We start from the raw sequence: 18,141 nt of genomic DNA, 5'->3' as shown, positions 1-18,141 counted from the left end.
AATACTGCCTGGAAAACAAAAACAAAAGGAATAAGTTTCGCTTGATGGTCTTTCCTTCTGTGTTCTTTGTACGTTGTTCTTCGTGTTGCTTTGGCTGAGGCAATGTAATTTTCAATAATTTAATGTAATTTTCAAGTTGTTCTTATAATCAGTTGTCTCTATAATGTTTCTTTTTTGTACATTCTCTTTGGGGATACTGAAGTTAGCCAGGCTTGCATAACCTCGTTTTTTTCTTTTTCTCCAAGTAGAAAATGCATTCATAATTTAAATAAATGATTTCTCTGCAATAGTGGAAACAGTAATAATTGCATAAGTTGTGGTACCTAATATAACAAATAATATTTTAGATGGAGAGAAATGCAAAATAATAAACAGAATAGGTAGAAGTGTATGTTTTACTTCAATGACCACAATAAAACAAATAATTTTAAAAATCCCAAAGTGAAACATAATAGTCAAGGACTTCTACACTTAAAAATTAAGAAATTATTATCATTGTAGTATGGGTTGTTCAGAATTTAGCAGTTTAATTTACAAGTGCAAATACAAAATGTTTATTTTGAAAGATTGGTTCCTTGAACAACTGCATTGGATACCAAGGAAACGCTGACGGTGATGCAGGCTGTTGTTTAGTGTTCAATTTTCTTCACAGTACTGCTTTAATATGGTATAAAGTGCTTTAGAATGGAAGTAGTCTGTATTATAAGAATTTCCTGCAGGTAGCAGTGGCATTGGTTGCAAGTAGTTATCTTTTGTGATATAAAGATGTGGTGCAGTTCCAAATTTGTTTTCAAAAATTACTAGCTTAACTTTTTCTGTGTTTTAATTGGAATATCTTTATTTTTAGGTACCTCAACACACAGTTTATTAAGAAGAATAAATTGACTGAAGCTGATCTTCAGTATGGTTATGGTGGTGTGGATATGAATGAACCACTGATGGAAATAGGAGAGGTAGGTATTTCAGAAAATGAACTCTATTTTACTGCACTACATGTTCAGCTTTGTTCTTTTAAATGTTGACTTTTCCATGTCATGGAATCTAAATAGTTAAGTAGAAGATGTATGCATGGAATCCTTTTGAAAGTAAGATTGCATTTTTGATGTAAAAGAAAAAAAAAAAAGTGACCTATATGGAGGGAAAGCAAATATGAATACTGTTGGAGAACTTCAGTTCAAAATGTTATAATATAGATCACTTTTGAAATAAAACATTTTTTTAAAGTGGTGTTATCGTGTAGAAAACATTTTTAAGAAGTACTTCTGTTTTGATAAACCTTTGAAAAATTACTTCTAGACTTACATTTTTGATGTTGCAAAGCATAACAGCTCTTTACAGCAACTGTAAGTGTTATTTTCCAGTCCAAGCAATTCAGCTGTAACAGCTCAGATTTAGGAAGAAGTGGACATTCAGTGCAATTAAGTATCGTGCAAGAAGGGCTTATGTAAAAATCAAAACAATGAATAAAAATAATTGACGTAAACACAAATGCGTTGATGCCCGCAGTTGCTTAGGTAATTTGGAGAGATTGAGGCTCATTTTTAAATACTTATAAAACAAGTACATTGGTGGTAGTACATTCTGATATACCATGCTGTGCAATTCTGCTCTGCAGAAGTGAGGTATACACAGTTTCTGTCATTTCTTGGCTACTGTTGCAGTCATGTAACTAAGCAATAAGAGAAAATAAAATGAAAAATTTCCAGTTAAAAAAAAAAACACAGATTTTATTGAAACAGAATGGTTCTGGTTGTCTTTCAGGAGATTTTGCTAGTATCTCTTCAGTTTGAACTGGAATAAAACCATAGTCCAGGATGCAGTTGAATATAAACTTTGCTATTGAATACTTTGTGTCTCTCTCTCTCTCCTTTGTATCTGTAACAAATACACAATGGTAGCTAGGTAATTTATTTAATGGTGGTGGTTTTTTTTCCCCCCTTTTCTTTCTATCTTTGTGTTTTTCTCTAGGAGGGAAGCAAATATTTTCCTCTCCTGACTTGGAGAAGTAGAAAATGCCTTTTTATTTGACCTGTCAAATCACTGTTCTTCTAGCTTTAGGATTTCATTGCCTCAAGTAGGAGATCTCTGCTGTCATTTTTGAGAGTAGAGAGATTGTGATGCTTGAGAAAGCATCTTTTATGCTGAAGAAGGTGACGCTGTCAGTTCAAGTTGCTAATCTTTTTGACAGGTTGGGGGTGGCCTGGAAAAACACCAGAAGCATGATACACTTTAGATCAAGGCAATTTAGAAAAGGAACTTCTTTTCTACCTGTGCTGTCTGCACAGTTTGCTAATTTATGGCATCTGCAAAGGTTTGTCAGAACTTGGAAGTGCATATTGCCTCACTTTTTGCGATGCCTTCATAATGCCTTAAACATTTGTTATTTCCATAAGTTGTGTTTTAGCTGATTCCTTCACTGTTGTTGGAGGTAGTCCTTTGCTCTGTGCAGAGCAGTTAGTTTTACTGTTCCAGGGGCTGGGAATAGTTTAGGACTATGTTCCTGGAATACAGAGTTTGTGTACTAGTCCATTTTTTATTTTCACCCAAAGCATGGTAGTAGCTAGTTTGCATTTTATCCACAGCTTTCTGCTCTAGTATATGTTTACAGAGAACAAATAGTAGGCTTGATAATTCATCTTTTGTGAGTATTCCTCTCATTTATGGAATCATAGATTGGAGTGGGAGTAGGGGGATGGCAATGACACACTTGTCTTCAAGCTTCCCAGAAACTGCTCTTTGGACAGTATATCCATAGCTCAGAATTTGAGTAGGTTAAGTGGACATTCAAGATTGTGAAACTGCAGCAGGCAGTCTGTGGTTTTTGACAACAGCATTCTGGATGCCGATGTCTGAAATTCTACCAATCACCTTTTGTTAATCTTGCTCCCCACTATTGCTTCCATTTTTCTTGACCAAATATTATCTTTGTAATCTGTAATAATGGTGGGTAAATTTTAGATCTTGAGATGGTGATGTTAGCCTCCGTTCATTACTAGGGTAGGAATGGGTTTATGGCAGTTTTTCCTTTGCTCTGGAAAGCAGTGCAGATCAAGTAGTTAAAGCATATTACATTATAGCACTGTTTATGGCAAATTCATTGTCCCTGTAGTAAAACTAGTTCACATTTGACCTTCTTGGTAAGGTATTGGCCAAATATGTCAAGTCTTTGCTTTGAAAGCATTTTGTCTTTTATTGTAGTTCTGTCTTCTAATCTTTGAATTCCTCTAGGGGCTTTGTCAAAAGGCAGTCTCCAATGTTCTTCACTTTAAAATGGAAGAAGTTACTGTTCATCTGTTTTTGGATAACTGAGATGATCTGTCCTTGTTTACAAGAGTAAACAAGCTTATTTTATGTATAGTTTTTCTCAGTCTTATGAAAAAGTTACAGAAATTATGTCTAATATTTAGAATTTATAGAAGAAGAGTTGTACTCCCTGTGCACTGAAGTTCCTGTTTCAGCATCACTCAGCATGTGCTCATGAAACTTTAGGGGCTTTTCAGTTGTCTTATTTAAGAGTACTTGCCTGCTTAGTGCTTCTGGAGTATGTAACATGGTACATTCCAGACACAGTGAAAGTATGTATGAGATGTGTATGGGCGTGACTTCAAACAACTCATCCCAGTAAGTGCTCCAGATGCTCAGTAGTTCTTGTACTAAGAAAAGTACAAGACGAGAACAGGAGGGCATCTAATGATTTAATTTTTAAATCTTGATTGGGTAATTGAGAGTTCATCCATCTTTATATTTTTTTTTAACTGATGTAAACTTGTGATATTATGTCCTGACAGCTAGCTCTTGATATGTGGAGAAAATTAATGATTGAGCCACTACAGGCCATCCTTATTCGAATGCTCCTCCGAGAAATCAAAAAGTGAGTGCTTGGATATATTTTCTTTGCTTTTACAGTTTGTGGGGGTGTTGTATTGCTTTATTTTGAAAAATCTGTGGACTCTGATCAAACTGTTTTCTGTTTTGAAAGGCAGCTTCTTAGCTGATGATGCTGTTCTATCAGCTTTTATACGTGTAGCTATATAATTGCTATTTGCTTGTGTAGAAAAAAAGCTCATTCATTGTAATCCAAGAGCAGTGATCTTTTCTGTTTCAGCTACATGTCTTAACAATACGTTTGGGGAATAGCTGGGATAATTCTCCATGGCCCAAAGAATGCCTTTTGCCTTTTTCTCCATATGGTGCTTGCTGCTTCTGGTTTCTGTGCTGTCTGTAAACATAAGGAATCATGCAAGGATTTGCTGAAGCCAGAATTTGTTTAAATGGGACCCAGAACAATTCTTGCTTATCTGCAACACCTGAGTTTCTGTTATTCAGATGAGTGACCTAACACTGTTGGTGCTTTGCTTTAATTGTGAAATGGAAGTAATTATTTTTGGACTTTGAGGGAGTTTATTTGTGAATATCTTTGTTGCTTCAAGTCCCTGCTAATTCCAAGATAGATACAGTTGTAGTATCCCCATGACATGCTTGCAGCTTTTGAAATTCTGATTTTAAATCTTTATGCTATTTAACTCCTATAAGATCTTTTCAAATTTTCTGGTTATTTATACCAGCATGTGTTATTTATACAAGTATTGTGTGTAGTTTTGAGTTCCATCAGTTTCTACACTTCTGTTGCTAGTTAGCTGTTCTGGAGTTGCTTAATGGCTGCAGTGATTGTGTGCCTAATTAGCTTAGGTGATCTGGCTAATATACATAAACTGAAAGAATGAATTACTTTGGCTGATTGAGATGCTTTGAATGTGCACTTGGGTCAGCCAAAAAGCTGTATTCATGAAGCATGAGAAGACTGATTCCGATAATGTTTTATTTTCCTTCCTAAATGAAATTTTTGACTATTTAGTAAGTGACATCATGTTCTTCTCAGGTGGTTTTTCTGACATCAGGAAGTACGTGTTTGCTTTCAGTTGTTGAACCATGCTTCATAATCAGTGCTAAAAGAGCTTCTTTTATATGTTTACTATAATAATTATATTATGTATCTGTATTTATTAAACGAAGATTCCCTGAATCATGTTGAAGGAAATTCTGCCTTTTTACATCAAGCACAGTGACACTGAACACTCATTTTGATCAATCTATGTATTTCAGTGGGAGGTGACAACAGAAATCTGTTTAAAACTTTTTAAAACAAATATCTGATGCCTCTTAAAAGTAGTGTTATGTGATTACTTAGAGCCTGACTGCAGACCTTGCCAGGAGTTTTTAGGTCAATAGCTTCAGAGGGTGTTAGACCCTGAGACTGTATCTCATTAATGCTATTTGTTTAATAATTTCAAACTTTTAAAATATAACTTAAGTCATTATCTAAAATAAATGGCCCTGTATTTTCTTTTCCCCTCTCCCTAAGAATTCTTCATTTTGATTGCTGTCTTCACCTCCTTTTTCAAAACATTCATTTGTGTTAGCTTTGTTTTGGCCAACTTGTGATCTGCATGTCATATAAACAGTCACAGAATCACAGATTTGTAGGAGTTGGAAGGGATCTCTAGAGATTATTGAGACCAACCCCCCCTGCAAAGCAGGCTCCAAAAAGAACCATGTAGAAGAGAACTTAGTGTTATACATGTACTTCCTGGCATCATGAAACATAGGGATCACTGTGTGTATTCTGAAGATTGCCGTAGTATGTAATATTCTTGTTGCTATTCTTTGCTATTGGTCCACTGGTCAGTGCGATTTACAAGAGATAATTTTCAAGACTTTGCTGCATACAGGATGGTAATTGCCTTTTACCACTGAGTTAAGCAAATCAGAGATTAAACCAAGTCTTTAAAAAAAAAAACAGGTATCAAAAAGTGCATCTGTTAGAAGTTCAAGAATATGCATGATATTTACCTAACATAAATAATATAAAATAATAAAATTAATACAAGTACTAATACATACATAGTTAGAAATCTATTAGTTGGATGCCTTCTTCAGACCAGAACTTCAACATGTGCATGGTTTAACTTATTAGAATTTATTTTACAGAAGAGGAATTTAAATAGATGGATGGATAAGTTTCTTATAAACAAAAGATTTTGCATTGTACACAACAACGCGCAGAGCTGATAGCCAACAGGCTAGTCACATGTTTGTATATAAAAATGTTTTTACTGTATTGGAAAAGGTATGGGAACTAGAGTCATAAGTTTTATTTTCAGTGTTTATTTTATGAATGTATAGAACTGGAATTTTTAAAAACTGCTGACTGAAGTCTTACATCTGCTTTATGGAAGCTATAAACTTTGGCAATACACTCTACATTAAAATTAATATTTAATCATTTATGATCTAGCTGAACAAGATGGCTAAATCGATCTAAGAGTATGCTGGTGCCAAAAAAGAGCAGGCTGTACCATAGTACCTTTCTTGTGCTGACTTTGGTGCTTACCTAATACCTTACTGAACTGACTCAACAGTTAATATGACAGGCCATCTTCACTTAATATTTCTCTGAATTGTCATGATTCATCAGTTCAGCACAGAACTACGTAAGTGTCAAAGCCATGCAAGAAAAATGCAGAAGACCATGACTGAGCAAAAGACCAGGATTAGCCTCCTTGAACAGCAGGGAATTGTTATATCACTTAAGCCTGTCTTGTCTGACTGCACTTCTCTTAATGTAGAGTTCTGAATATAACACACTTTCTTCCCCCTCCCTCTAGCCCAAGCACTCCTTCTTCAAGTCAAGCTGAATATCAACTTAAGCATTTTTGTTTCAACACAACAGGAAGCCGACAAGATCTTGAATTGTGAGAAAATTCATCTATGAAATTCTTAAATAATTTGGAAGCTATTCAGGTGGTAGCTCAAATGACAGTGTGATTAGTGCAGACTAACCAGAAGAGGCTTCTCTACTAAAGACAACTAACACTTTCTAACTAACTGAACCTATTCCTGTCTAAGCTGATATATTTGTCATTCACTTAAAATCTGTTAGAAATTAATAAATTATTTTTCTTTAAAAATATTCCAAACAGGCTCTTTTGGTCCACAGTGTATTCTGAAGTTAATTGAGCTAGATAGGCCATTGGTCTGACACAGCAGAACACTTCCTTTTTGTGATTGAATCATCTTTAAATGAATACAGTATTTATTATTTTATGCTTACCTTTATATATTATTTATGGATGTAGTAATAAACTGTACAATACACATTAAACTTCCACTGTTAGTATTAGTTTTAAGGCTAAAAAAGCCTTAAACATAAACAGCACAATTGTCTTGAGCTGCTATTTTGTTGTTTTCGCCATTCATTTTTGAGAAAAAGAACTAGATAATCAGCAGAATTAGAGGAGATTTTGTTTCTATTGCCTTGTTTTAGCTAGATTCTCCCCATTACTCTTACATTCCTTCCTACCTTACCTGTGACATCCCTACTTCAAATTGTGCAGCAGCTGTTTCTGTAGCAGTATGTGTTTGTATTGCCTGCTGACTGCCACCAACTACAGTGTATGCAGAATGGATGTCCACACTGATGGGTCACCACTTCGTTGTTAGTGTTCAGTGTATTCTTACCACTGCGCCTTCCATGGCAGTAGTCCTTTAAACTTTCTGTAACAACTGAGACTCCTGTCACGTTTTCTGAAACTGGCCGTTTGCTGTGTGAATTCCTGGGAGCACAGTGCCATTTGTGTAAATAAAAACATGAAGATCCCGCTAAAATGAGAGTCATAGAATGATAGGTAAGAGACATATGCTTATCTTGGAAACTGTGGCTTTTCAGATATGGTCCCTATGAAGTTCATAACAGTTCTGTCAATAAATTTTGTGATGACTTTACTGCAAATGTTTAGTGCTCACACATTGAGGAAACTTATGTTAAACTGCTTAAAATTGTGTGAGTGTTAAAGGAAAAAAGAACTGGTAGCATGGTTGTCTGTTAAATACTTTTTGGCTGATCTGCTTTTTATGGCAGGAAAATGTGATCTTAGTTAAACTATTAAAACTGTAAAAATTGGCAAGCTTTGATATCAGGTGAATTGAGTAGTGTGTAATTTTCTTGATTGTAAGAATTTTGTTTTATGTTTTTCATTTGACTAGCGACCATGTCCTCCTGATTCAGAAGCAGACTTCAGTTCCTACTTCTTTTTATAGTGTACTACCAGCTATTCCCAAGAAAGGCCAGTTCAATGTTGCATTCATTTTCCTCTATTGTCAGCATGCTGTATGGCCTCTGCTTCTAAAACCTCTCTTCTTTCTTTCACTTTGGGCCTGAAGCTGTGTCTTCCTCCTCTTTTAAACTTGTCCAAATTATACACTGACCTTTCAAGTTCCTTATCTTAACCTTTGCTGCCCCATCTCCTCTGGCATCTGCATAGGCTAAGGTTTGTGAAATAAATCAAGTATAGGAGGAACTGGCCTTTTCACTGTTACAGTAATGTTTCTTGTGTTTGACACCCATATCACAGAATCATAGGGTTTAGAAAGGACTTCTGGAGATCATCTAGATTAAACCCCTTGTAAAGGAAGTTCCCTAGAATACATCGCACAGCATCCAGGCATGTTTTGAATATCTCTGGAGGAGCAGATTTCATGACCTCTCTGTGCAGCAGCTTTTAATGTTCTGTCACACTCAAAGAAGTTCTTTCATGTTCAGATAGAACTTTGGTGTTCCAGTTCGTGATCATTGCTCCTTGTCCTGGTGGTGGGCAGCACAAAGAAGAGCCTGGCCCTATCCATTTAATTCCTGTACTTTAGTTTTTTCTAAACAGTGATGAGGTCCTGTCTTTTTTTCTCTAGGCTAAATTGTCCCAGCCTTTCCTCATAAGAGAGATGCTCCAGGTCCCTAATGTTCTTTGTGGCCCCTTATGAATTCCCTGTCTTTCTTGAACTGGGGAGCCCAGAACTGGACATGGTTCTCCAGATTTGGCCTCATCAGGGCCCGGTAGAGGGTAAGGATCACTTCCCTCAACCTGTTGGCCATAGTTTTTTTTTAATGCACACTCCAGGATACGATTGGCCTTCTTGGCTGCAGGGCCATGTTGCTCTGCTATCTCATGGTTGCTGCAGCGAAGGCTGCCCACGAGTTTCACGTGGGCAGCCAGTCCTTTATTGGTGAGATACAAGGTCCAGCAGCGCAGCTCTCTTTGCTGACTCCACCACTTGGACTAGGAAGTTATACAATCACAGAACTGTTTGAGTTGGAAGGAACCTTCAAAGGTCTAGTCCCACTCCCCTGCAACAAACAGGGACATGTACAGCTAGTTCAGGATGCCCAGGGCCTGACCCAGACTGATAGTGGATGTCTCTGTCCTCATAGGAGAGAGATTCCATTCCTCGGATCATTTTTGTGGTCCTTCTCTGGATGTATTCAACAGGTCCGTGTCTCTCCTGTACTGAGGAACTCCACATCTGGACACAGTACTCCATGTGAGGTCTCACCAGTGCAGAGCACAGGGGCAGGATCACCTCCCTTGACCTGCTGGTTGTGATTTTTTTTTTTTTTTTGATGGATGCATTTGGCTTTGAGGCGGTTGCTGTGAGGGCACACATTGCTATCTCATGCTATCTACCACCAGTAACCCAAGCCTTTTTCAGCAGAGCTGTGCTCAACACGCTCTAGGATCCTCCTGGATTGCTTGCATCCATCTTTTCAGGTCCAGAACCTTGCATGCTAGAGGCAGGTTGGACCATCTCTTGACAAAGCCCAGCTTTTTTAATATGCTGAACTCCTAATTTTGTAGATTCTGCACTTCTTGGTATTTTTTGCATGCAGAGTTGATGCGTCCTATAGCTTACCCTGCTGGTGGACTACTCTTGGGTATAACTGGTTCCGAGTCATGATCTAGTGTTGAACTTCTTCCCTTCTGTGACATGCTGCCACCTCTGCCATCAGGAAACCAAACCTATTAGAGGAACATTGGAAAGAACGTGTCGTGTGATTACATGTACACTAACTCAGATTTATTATGCTGGTTCAGCTACCAGCAAAAGAGGAAACCTCTATTCTGTCTCCTAGGGGAGGTAGGAAAAAAATCTTAATGCCTACCATGAGCTTAAACCTAAAAATCTTAGGAAGCAGCAGTATTTAAAAGAAAAACATAATAACGTTGTGAACATAGGACTATGATCTGGTATTTCTCACACCATGACTGCTTGTGGCTGCCCTGCTAAACCTCCCTAACTTATGGGCATCTTCTGCATTAATTTTATCAATTCCAAAACGAAATTAATGATACTAGCAAGATGATTTCTCCTTGGTTCCACCCACCCTAGGGGGGCGTATATCATTGTTTGGGTTTGAAGTTTTTTTTGCTGGCTTTACTTTTTTTTTCCTTTTAATTTTAAGTCATTCTTGAAATTAACTTTCCTGTAGTAATCAAAGTTGCAGTGGGGAACTGGCTTTGTCTTTTCAGTGCAGTCTGGGTAAGGTTCTTAGTAGATCTATAAATATATATGTATACATTTTTAAATATAGTTTAATAAAATGGAATTACAACTACTGACTTATGTATACTTTGAAAAACGTAAAGTTTTAATCCTATTTACAAGTGTAAGTTAAGGAATATGTTTTATTTCTTTGTCAGGTCTATGTGAAAGGTTTCTTTTTTAAGAACAGTTCATGTTTCAAGAGCGCTTCTGTTGTTGTGATAGGGTCTGTTATTTCCAGTCTTGGCAAAAGAATGAATATTGATACTTTCAGTACGCATAAAACTTTTAAAATTACTTTTGTTTTCAACTGAATGGAACTAAAGAAAACACTTTTTCATTTGAATTGAGTCATTCGAAGAAATTGACCAGAAAATGTAAGGTTTCTTTTTCCAATGTATGGTTAAAAGTCATGCCAAGTACATTGTTCTGTTTGATATCTGCATGTTGATTGAGTAGTAGATATTCAGAAAATAATGTACTGTGATTGGCAAAAATGATTTTCTTTGGCAGGGGTGGGAACATAAAGGTTTATGAATTGCCATTTCAACATACATAGGAGAGAAGGAAGAACATATTTATTTATTTATTTATTTAAAGATAATCTTTATTTATTTATGTATTTATCTTTCTATTAAAGCAGAGGAATTTACTGGAAACTATTTCTGTCCCATGCTAAGTTAATTCATTTTGCTATCCGATTAATAATGCTAGATAATTGCATTCTCACAAATGTTTGTTTTGCTTATTTCAGTGATCGCTGTGGAGAAGACCCAAACCAGAAAGTAATCCATGGGGTTATCAACTCCTTTGTTCATGTTGAACAGTATAAGAAAAAATTGCCCCTAAAGGTAGTTACACATTTCTGATTTATGCTTTTCATTGTGAATATTAATGTAGCTTATGCATTATTTGCCATTATTTGGCCTTTAAAGAAAATTTCCCTTTTAGTTTTATCAGGAAATTTTTGAGTGTCCTTTTCTGAATGAAACAGGGGAGTATTATAAACAAGAAGCTTCAAATTTATTGCAAGAATCAAATTGCTCACAATACATGGAGAAGGTAAGAGATTTTTCCATACATGTGCAATAACTAAAATTGAAGATTATCAGTATATTATTGATTCAGGTTTTCCTATATTTGTTCTTTCTTCTGTGCTGTCTTGCAGTTTGAGATAGTTTTGGTGGCATGGTTTATCTAAGTTTAGACTACAAACTTTGCCTATGAATAACTAGCTTCAAAATAGTTTAGAACAAATCATAAATCAGTTGCATGGAAGGTAAAAATATAGATTTTTTTAAATAAACACCATTAAGTGGTAATTCTTATTTCCTCAATTCCTTTATTTTATTTCTGTCTGCAGTAGTATAAGTTAAGAGTTTTAGCAGTATAATGGTTAAGGAAGATTTTATAATAGATTACTTACAGAGCCTTTTTCCAAATTGTGTATTCCAAAGTTGGTTTCATTATATTTTGCACTGTGGTCTGTGTAGTCAGTTTGTAGTTAAATTACTTGTACTTTTGTTGAGAAGGAAGAAATTAATACAAGACTAGAAGTCAGTCCTCAGTGCAAAGCTGCTCTCCATAAGAAGAAGAAGGAATTGAGAGGCTGTGAGATTGCTGGTAATTGTAAGGAGCATAAGCTAATGCTTGAACACCTGAGATTCAGGACCAGGCTAAGACTTCAATTATTAGACTTCTAGTAGTGTCTGAGCCTAGTCAGAATTCAAAGTAGAAGTTCATATTGATTCAGTAAGTACCTGTTCCAAAAGAACAAATTTAATATTTCAGCATCCTGGGCAAGTATTTTTTACCTTCCATTATTTGTGGCTCTTATTCTACATATTTATACTGTTCATGGTGTTCTCCACTGTTTGTTCATATTTCACATGCTCTCAGCTTGAAAACTTGTTTGTAGGTTTTAGGTAGATTAAAAGATGAAGAAATGCGGTGTCGGAAATACTTGCATCCCAGCTCATATGGTAAAGTGATTCATGAATGCCAGCAGAGAATGGTAGCTGATCACTTGCAGTTTCTACATGCAGAATGTCACAATATTATCAGACAAGAGAAGAGAAGTGGTAAGACTCGCTGATCTCAAAAAGCATGGAGTGGTTGTTGTTTTATTCATTTAGCATTTGCAATTAGCTTTATTTAGTGACGATTGATTAGTGTGAGCATTTTCAAATAATATATATTACTTACCTAGAAAGGTCAATGAAATTCCAAATGCTATTTATCTTTTACTGCTTAATTCATTATCATTCTTCCAAAGATAAAGTCAAAACCTTCTTTTTCCACTTGACTGCTAATGTGTCTTTTGGACAACACTCTTCTCCTTTCCTTATTCAGTTTAAAAAGACACTAAAGTTTTATGTCCTGTAGAATATTTTATGCTTGTGTTTTCATTTGTAAACCAATGGTTCTGTCTTTACAGATTTCTTCATCTTTACTGGGCAGGTCAGGACTGTAAACCTTGGTGTCTTTTAATAGCCAGTTTTGTTGTCTTGAATCTTTTATGACCTCTCTTCCCAAATTCTTTTTGCAGAAGCAGATGTTCTTACAGTTATATTCCCTCCTAACTAAAATAAAAAATACATTTCCTGTTGACTACATGCCTTCTGGCCTTGAAGGAATAGTTATTCTTGCATGAAGGATGGTATCTATTATCTGAAACAAATTATTTTTCACTGTTAAATTGAAAATGTATGTAGTAATAGTGTTCATATTCCAGACAGTTGTGCACAATTGATTATTTTTTTTTTTTCTTCCATAAAATTAATAAAATAGCAGTTGTTTATTTACATCTTTTCTAACTGGAGAAAAATTTCAAGCCACCTTTGGAGGAAAATATAAAGTCAAGAAGACATCAAAACTAGTCATAGTCAGCTGCTGCTAGGGGAGATTTAGAGAAGTAAAAAACTAAAAATAAACCAGCATAGTGCCTTACCAGACTACCTCTACTCTTGGAGTCTGTCTTAGATAAGCAGTATTGGAAGAATGAGGAAGCCCAGTGGCAGTAAATACTGGTATTAGCCCTACGCTTTCCTTTTCTTTTGTCAGTGGTTCAGTGTATGTTGGTTTTTTCTTTTTTTCAAAACAGTTGTTCTTGTTTCAGTGTTTGAAAGTTCTGTGTGAAATTATGATTCTATATTAAGTGTTGATTTTTAGTGTTTCTAAGCATATTCAATAAAATATATCTCTGTTACAGACATGGCAAATATGTATACTCTACTTCGTGCTGTGTCAAGTGGTTTACCTCATATGATTCAGGAACTACAAAACCATATCCATGATGAGGGCCTTAGAGCAACCAGCAATCTTTCTCAGGAAAATGTGAGTTTTTTTAGGCAGCTGAAATTGCCTATTTGATTAACATTCCTAATGAAATGTTTACCCTTTTTCTTTTTAGTCTATTATGTTCTTTAATTTCGTCTATATGAAATTGGTTTGGAAGTTTATGGATAAATTGTAGTTTCTAATCAGCAATCTTAGCTGTGCAACACATATCTATCCTGAGAGTTGATTGTTGTGATCTAACCAGAAGCAACTACAAATAGATATTTTTCATTATTCCTTGTTTAATGCTGTTATGGCAAGTAGATCCTTTTGCTGTATGTATATCTTTTATTCCTGAGTTTCACCAAGTCAGTGGCATCTGTTGTGATAGCAGCCATCAATACCACTTAGTTTAATTGTGTGTTATGTGTAAAGACTTGGTATCCAGTCTTGATTTGTGTTTCTCACAAGTAGTTTTGTAGTCATGTGTGCATGTGAATTTTGAAAATACTGTAGCCAATTGCTCTACCAAAGTGTTTTTGTTAAATTTTTTTTTCAATTCATGTGTATTTAAATTATGCAATTTAATTTTTGTTCCTCTAGTATTACTGTTTAGGGAGAAAAAGTGTGGCATTATATTTGTACATTTATACATTTTGATGTCTAGATCTGTAAAGGATAATGACTTTGGCTAATCACTGTTCCTGTATATAAAAATACATAGGTAGTAGCTGTTGCAAATTACCTTTTGTTAACTCCACAGGAGTCTACTTACACTTTGTAACTTCTGTGTGCCTACTGAAAATGGATTGAAGTATTTAGTAGGTTTTTTTCTTTCAAGAAATTAAATTTACTGAGCATATTCTTTCAAATGAATACTGTCTACACAAGTAAATGAATACATATCCAAGAGAATGATGAGTATTCACAGTGTTACACTGCTAAAAGCAAAATGTGAAATCCTTAGTCTCACTTTGTGCTTTGGCATCAAAACATTTTTTGATGTGTCACCTGAGAATGCACTTAAGTGATATGAGTGCATTGCACAGTCTTATACTGCAGCCTGCTATGTTGTTTGCGTAGGGGCTCCTTGAATTTACATTAATTTTTTCCATACAAAATGTTTTTGCTGAAATGTGATACGCTAAATTTGATTGGTAACTGTGATGTTTAAGAAAGTTCAAAGGTTTCATCCTGCTTTCCATCTTCAGGATCTGTATCTAGGAAAAGAAATATTTTACTAACTCCTGCAGCTTTTTCACTCAATTCCTGTATTTATGTCTTAGCAATTTTCAAAATGCTGATGGAGGATATGAGAATATTATGGAAAAGATTACAGAGTGTGACAGCTGTATAGACTCTCAAATATATTATTGACTGGAAATATAGCTATGTAATTTTTATTTTCTAAACATGCTCAAGAACAGTAGTGCAGGAGTATGACACTGCAGAAGCAATCCACTCAGACTTTATTATCAGTGATTTTAACTTTTATCAGAAAGAGTAGTTAGAAAAAACAGTACAACCAGTGTAGCTATGTTTGTGTACAGAAAATACTCTTTAATAACTTGCTTTCTGTACTATCTTGCTTTTTTTTAGATGCCAACTCAGTTTGTGGAGTCGGTTTTGGAAGTACATAGTAAATTTGTTCAGCTCATCAACACAGTTTTGAATGGTGATCAACACTTTATGAGTGCCCTTGACAAGGTAACTTTTACTTACGAAATACAAAGAAAAAATGAAAAATAAAATGTAGAGCTCTGTTCAGGCACATCAGAATTCTTCAGGGTATCAATGCACATTTACTGATAGCATTCTCATGTAGTTTTTCTAGTTTGGAATTGAAACGCAATAGAAGAACTTTCCGTGTTGGGGAAAAAAACACGTACAAAGGAAACCAGATTAATGCTTAACGTTTTACTGAAATTTTACTGAAGATGTTTTCATCAAAAAGCAGAACACAAAAACAGAGCTGACCCATTTAATATAAATTAAAGTGCAGAAAATAGATAAACTCTGCTTTGAGAGATGTTTGGCAACTCAGCAAAAGATTTTCTACTCAGCATCGGTGAGTCTGTACCTGGAATACTGTGCACAGTTCTGGGCCTTCCAGTACAGGAGAGACATGGTCTTCCACGTACTAGACTCTTTCAGGATGGTAAAGGGAGTGAGATTTGTCTTCTCTGAAGAGAGGCTGAGGGAGCTGGGCCTGCTCAACCTGGAGGAGAGGAGGCTCAGGGAAATCTTATCAATGTCTATAAATACCTGAGAGGAGGATGCAAATGAAGATATAGCCGGGCTCTTTTCAGTAGCACCCAGAGTCAGAAAAAGAAGCAATGGGCCCAAACTGGAACACAGGAGGTTCTGTGTAAACAACAAGAAGCACTTCTGTACTGCGCAGGTAATGGAACACTGGCACAGTTTGCTTGCAGAGGTTGTGGGATCTCCTCCTTTATAGGCCTTCTGAAAAGTTGCCTGGATGTGGGCCTGGGCATCCTGCCTGTAGGTGGCTTTGACTGAGGAGGAGTGATGGACCAGGTGACCTCCAGAGGTCCCTTCCCACCTCAATGTGAGGTGATAATTCTTAAATAAAATTTGAACTTGAATTTGCTTCCTTAATGGTTAAACTCTGTGTGCTGATAATTTTAAAGAGTAGCTTTGTTTAGATAGAATCATGGAATCCTTAGAGTTGGAAGGGACCTTCAAAGGTCATGTAGTCCAACTCCCCTGCAATGAATGGGGACATTCACAGCTCGATAAGTTACTCAGGGTTGGTCCACCCTGACCTTGAATGTCACCAGGACAGGGCAGCCACTGCATCTCTGGACAACCTTTTCCAGTGCCTCACCACCCTCACTATAGAAGACTTTTTCCTTACATGTAACAGAAATCTACCCTCTTTAAGCCTGAAACCATTTCTCCTTGCTCTATCACAACAGACCCTGCTAAATTGTACCCTTCTTTCCTGTAGCTCCCCTTTAGATACTGAAAGTCCACTATCAGGTCACCTCACAGCCTTCTCCAGGCTGAACTGTCCCAGCTCTTTCAGCCTGTCCTCATAGGAGAGATGTTCCACTCCTTGGATGATTTTTGTGTCTCTCTGGACACTCTGTGCAAGCTAACTACGAAGATTACGTAGGAACTGTTATTACTTCAGTCGCTGATCACAATAACTAGCTTTTTCCAAGAGACAACTACAGTTGAAGTTAAATAAGCATGATTAGGGAAAGAGGATCGTGTTACTTCTTTGTGGAATGCGTAGCTATGAAGATACTAAAGATACTAATTGTTACAATTTCTGTAACAGTTTCATTGTGCAAAATATGCCTGGGTTCTTGTGAGATTGGGCGGTTTCTTCTCGAAGAAGAACACATTATCTAATTCATCTATTTTTCCACTCTTCCAGATATAGCTTTGTATTCTTTTCATGGAGAGTGAACTTATTAACTTCCTATCTATAATTTTAAGCTACCAAATACATACATTTCATTACTATTTTGTGGTACTCTTTTTACAGTAGCAGGAATTCATAGATTCTTATTCAAAGCTTTAGATGAATTTCAGCTGCGGTTAGTTTGGGAAGACATAGTGATGCATATGTGAACAATCAAATAGTTGGTAACTGTCTGTATCTGTGATATTGAGAAATTAAGGTGGAAGGTGGAATAATATGAGATTGACTACTTTTGCTGGCAGATAGGCAATGTACTTTGTCTTGAAGTACTTCAATTCTTTACTTCACTCTACTTTATTACAATAGATATTTAAGATTTTAATCTGTTGCCAGTTTTCCATAATCAGTATGAAAATTGCTGATGTTGTCTCCAGTATCATTACAAGAGAGCTTCAGATTTTTGTATTTGTAATTAAATAATTCATTCTTATGTCATAGGGACTCTTGGGACCTTGTCAAATACTGAAATGTTGAGGCTTTGTACAGAAAAGTTGTTAGCTTTTCTTTGTGGTAATAATAGAAATAATATTTTCTGCATAGGTTCATTTGGACTTTGGTTTTTATAACATGGTATGGAAATTTAAGGAAATGTTTTTCTGTACTACTGTAAATTGTGTTTTGCATCTTTAGTTTCAAAATCCAGTACATTAAACATTCCTTCCAGAGAGGGAACTAATTCCTATGAACTATGATAATGAAATATTTTTGGTCCAGTATTAATTTAAAATACTAGTCAAAATATGATAGGTAGCTTTTAACCTAATCTTTATGATCCTTATACCTTTGTCATGCAATTTTCAATCCTAAACTATTCTCTCTTTCCTTTTCTATTTCTTCATATTCAGCCTATCTTCAACTGCCATGTTTTTTTACTACATTGCTTCAAGTTTCCACGTAATAGCTCTCAACAATATTTTTTCTTTTCTTTAGTCCAACAAATATCTAACAATCCAAATAGTTTTCCTTTCTTACTGTTACGGGCACACCAAATATGTTTTTCACATCAAGCTATAATTCTCTTGTAAGTCACTACTGCT

The 18,141-nt window shown here is 35.8% G+C and overlaps 1 protein-coding gene across 4 annotated transcripts in view; it reads left to right on the top strand.

Annotated features, from left to right (window-relative positions):
* Positions 1–18,141, top strand: part of CUL2 (cullin 2) — a 43,679-nt gene that overhangs the window by 13,789 nt on the left and 11,749 nt on the right. For 3 of the 4 annotated variants that reach the window (XM_090143092.1, XM_031616022.2, XM_090143093.1), the window contains exons 5-12: positions 848–953; positions 3,789–3,871; positions 6,666–6,752; positions 11,126–11,222; positions 11,323–11,433; positions 12,290–12,452; positions 13,583–13,707; positions 15,250–15,357. In XM_090143092.1, the coding sequence (XP_089999218.1) occupies positions 848–953; positions 3,789–3,871; positions 6,666–6,752; positions 11,126–11,222; positions 11,323–11,433; positions 12,290–12,452; positions 13,583–13,707; positions 15,250–15,357 (880 nt within the window). The remainder of the gene's footprint in view (positions 1–847; positions 954–3,788; positions 3,872–6,665; positions 6,753–11,125; positions 11,223–11,322; positions 11,434–12,289; positions 12,453–13,582; positions 13,708–15,249; positions 15,358–18,141) is intronic. The other variant, XM_031616019.2, reaches the window with a different exon arrangement.

Source organism: Phasianus colchicus, chromosome 6 (genome assembly GCF_987193195.1).
Source record: "Phasianus colchicus chromosome 6, bPhaCol1.hap1.1, whole genome shotgun sequence".
Classification (NCBI taxonomy): Eukaryota; Metazoa; Chordata; class Aves; order Galliformes; family Phasianidae; genus Phasianus; species Phasianus colchicus.
The sequence above is the reverse complement of the archived record's forward strand: the minus strand, read 5'-3'. Positions and strand labels throughout refer to the sequence as shown.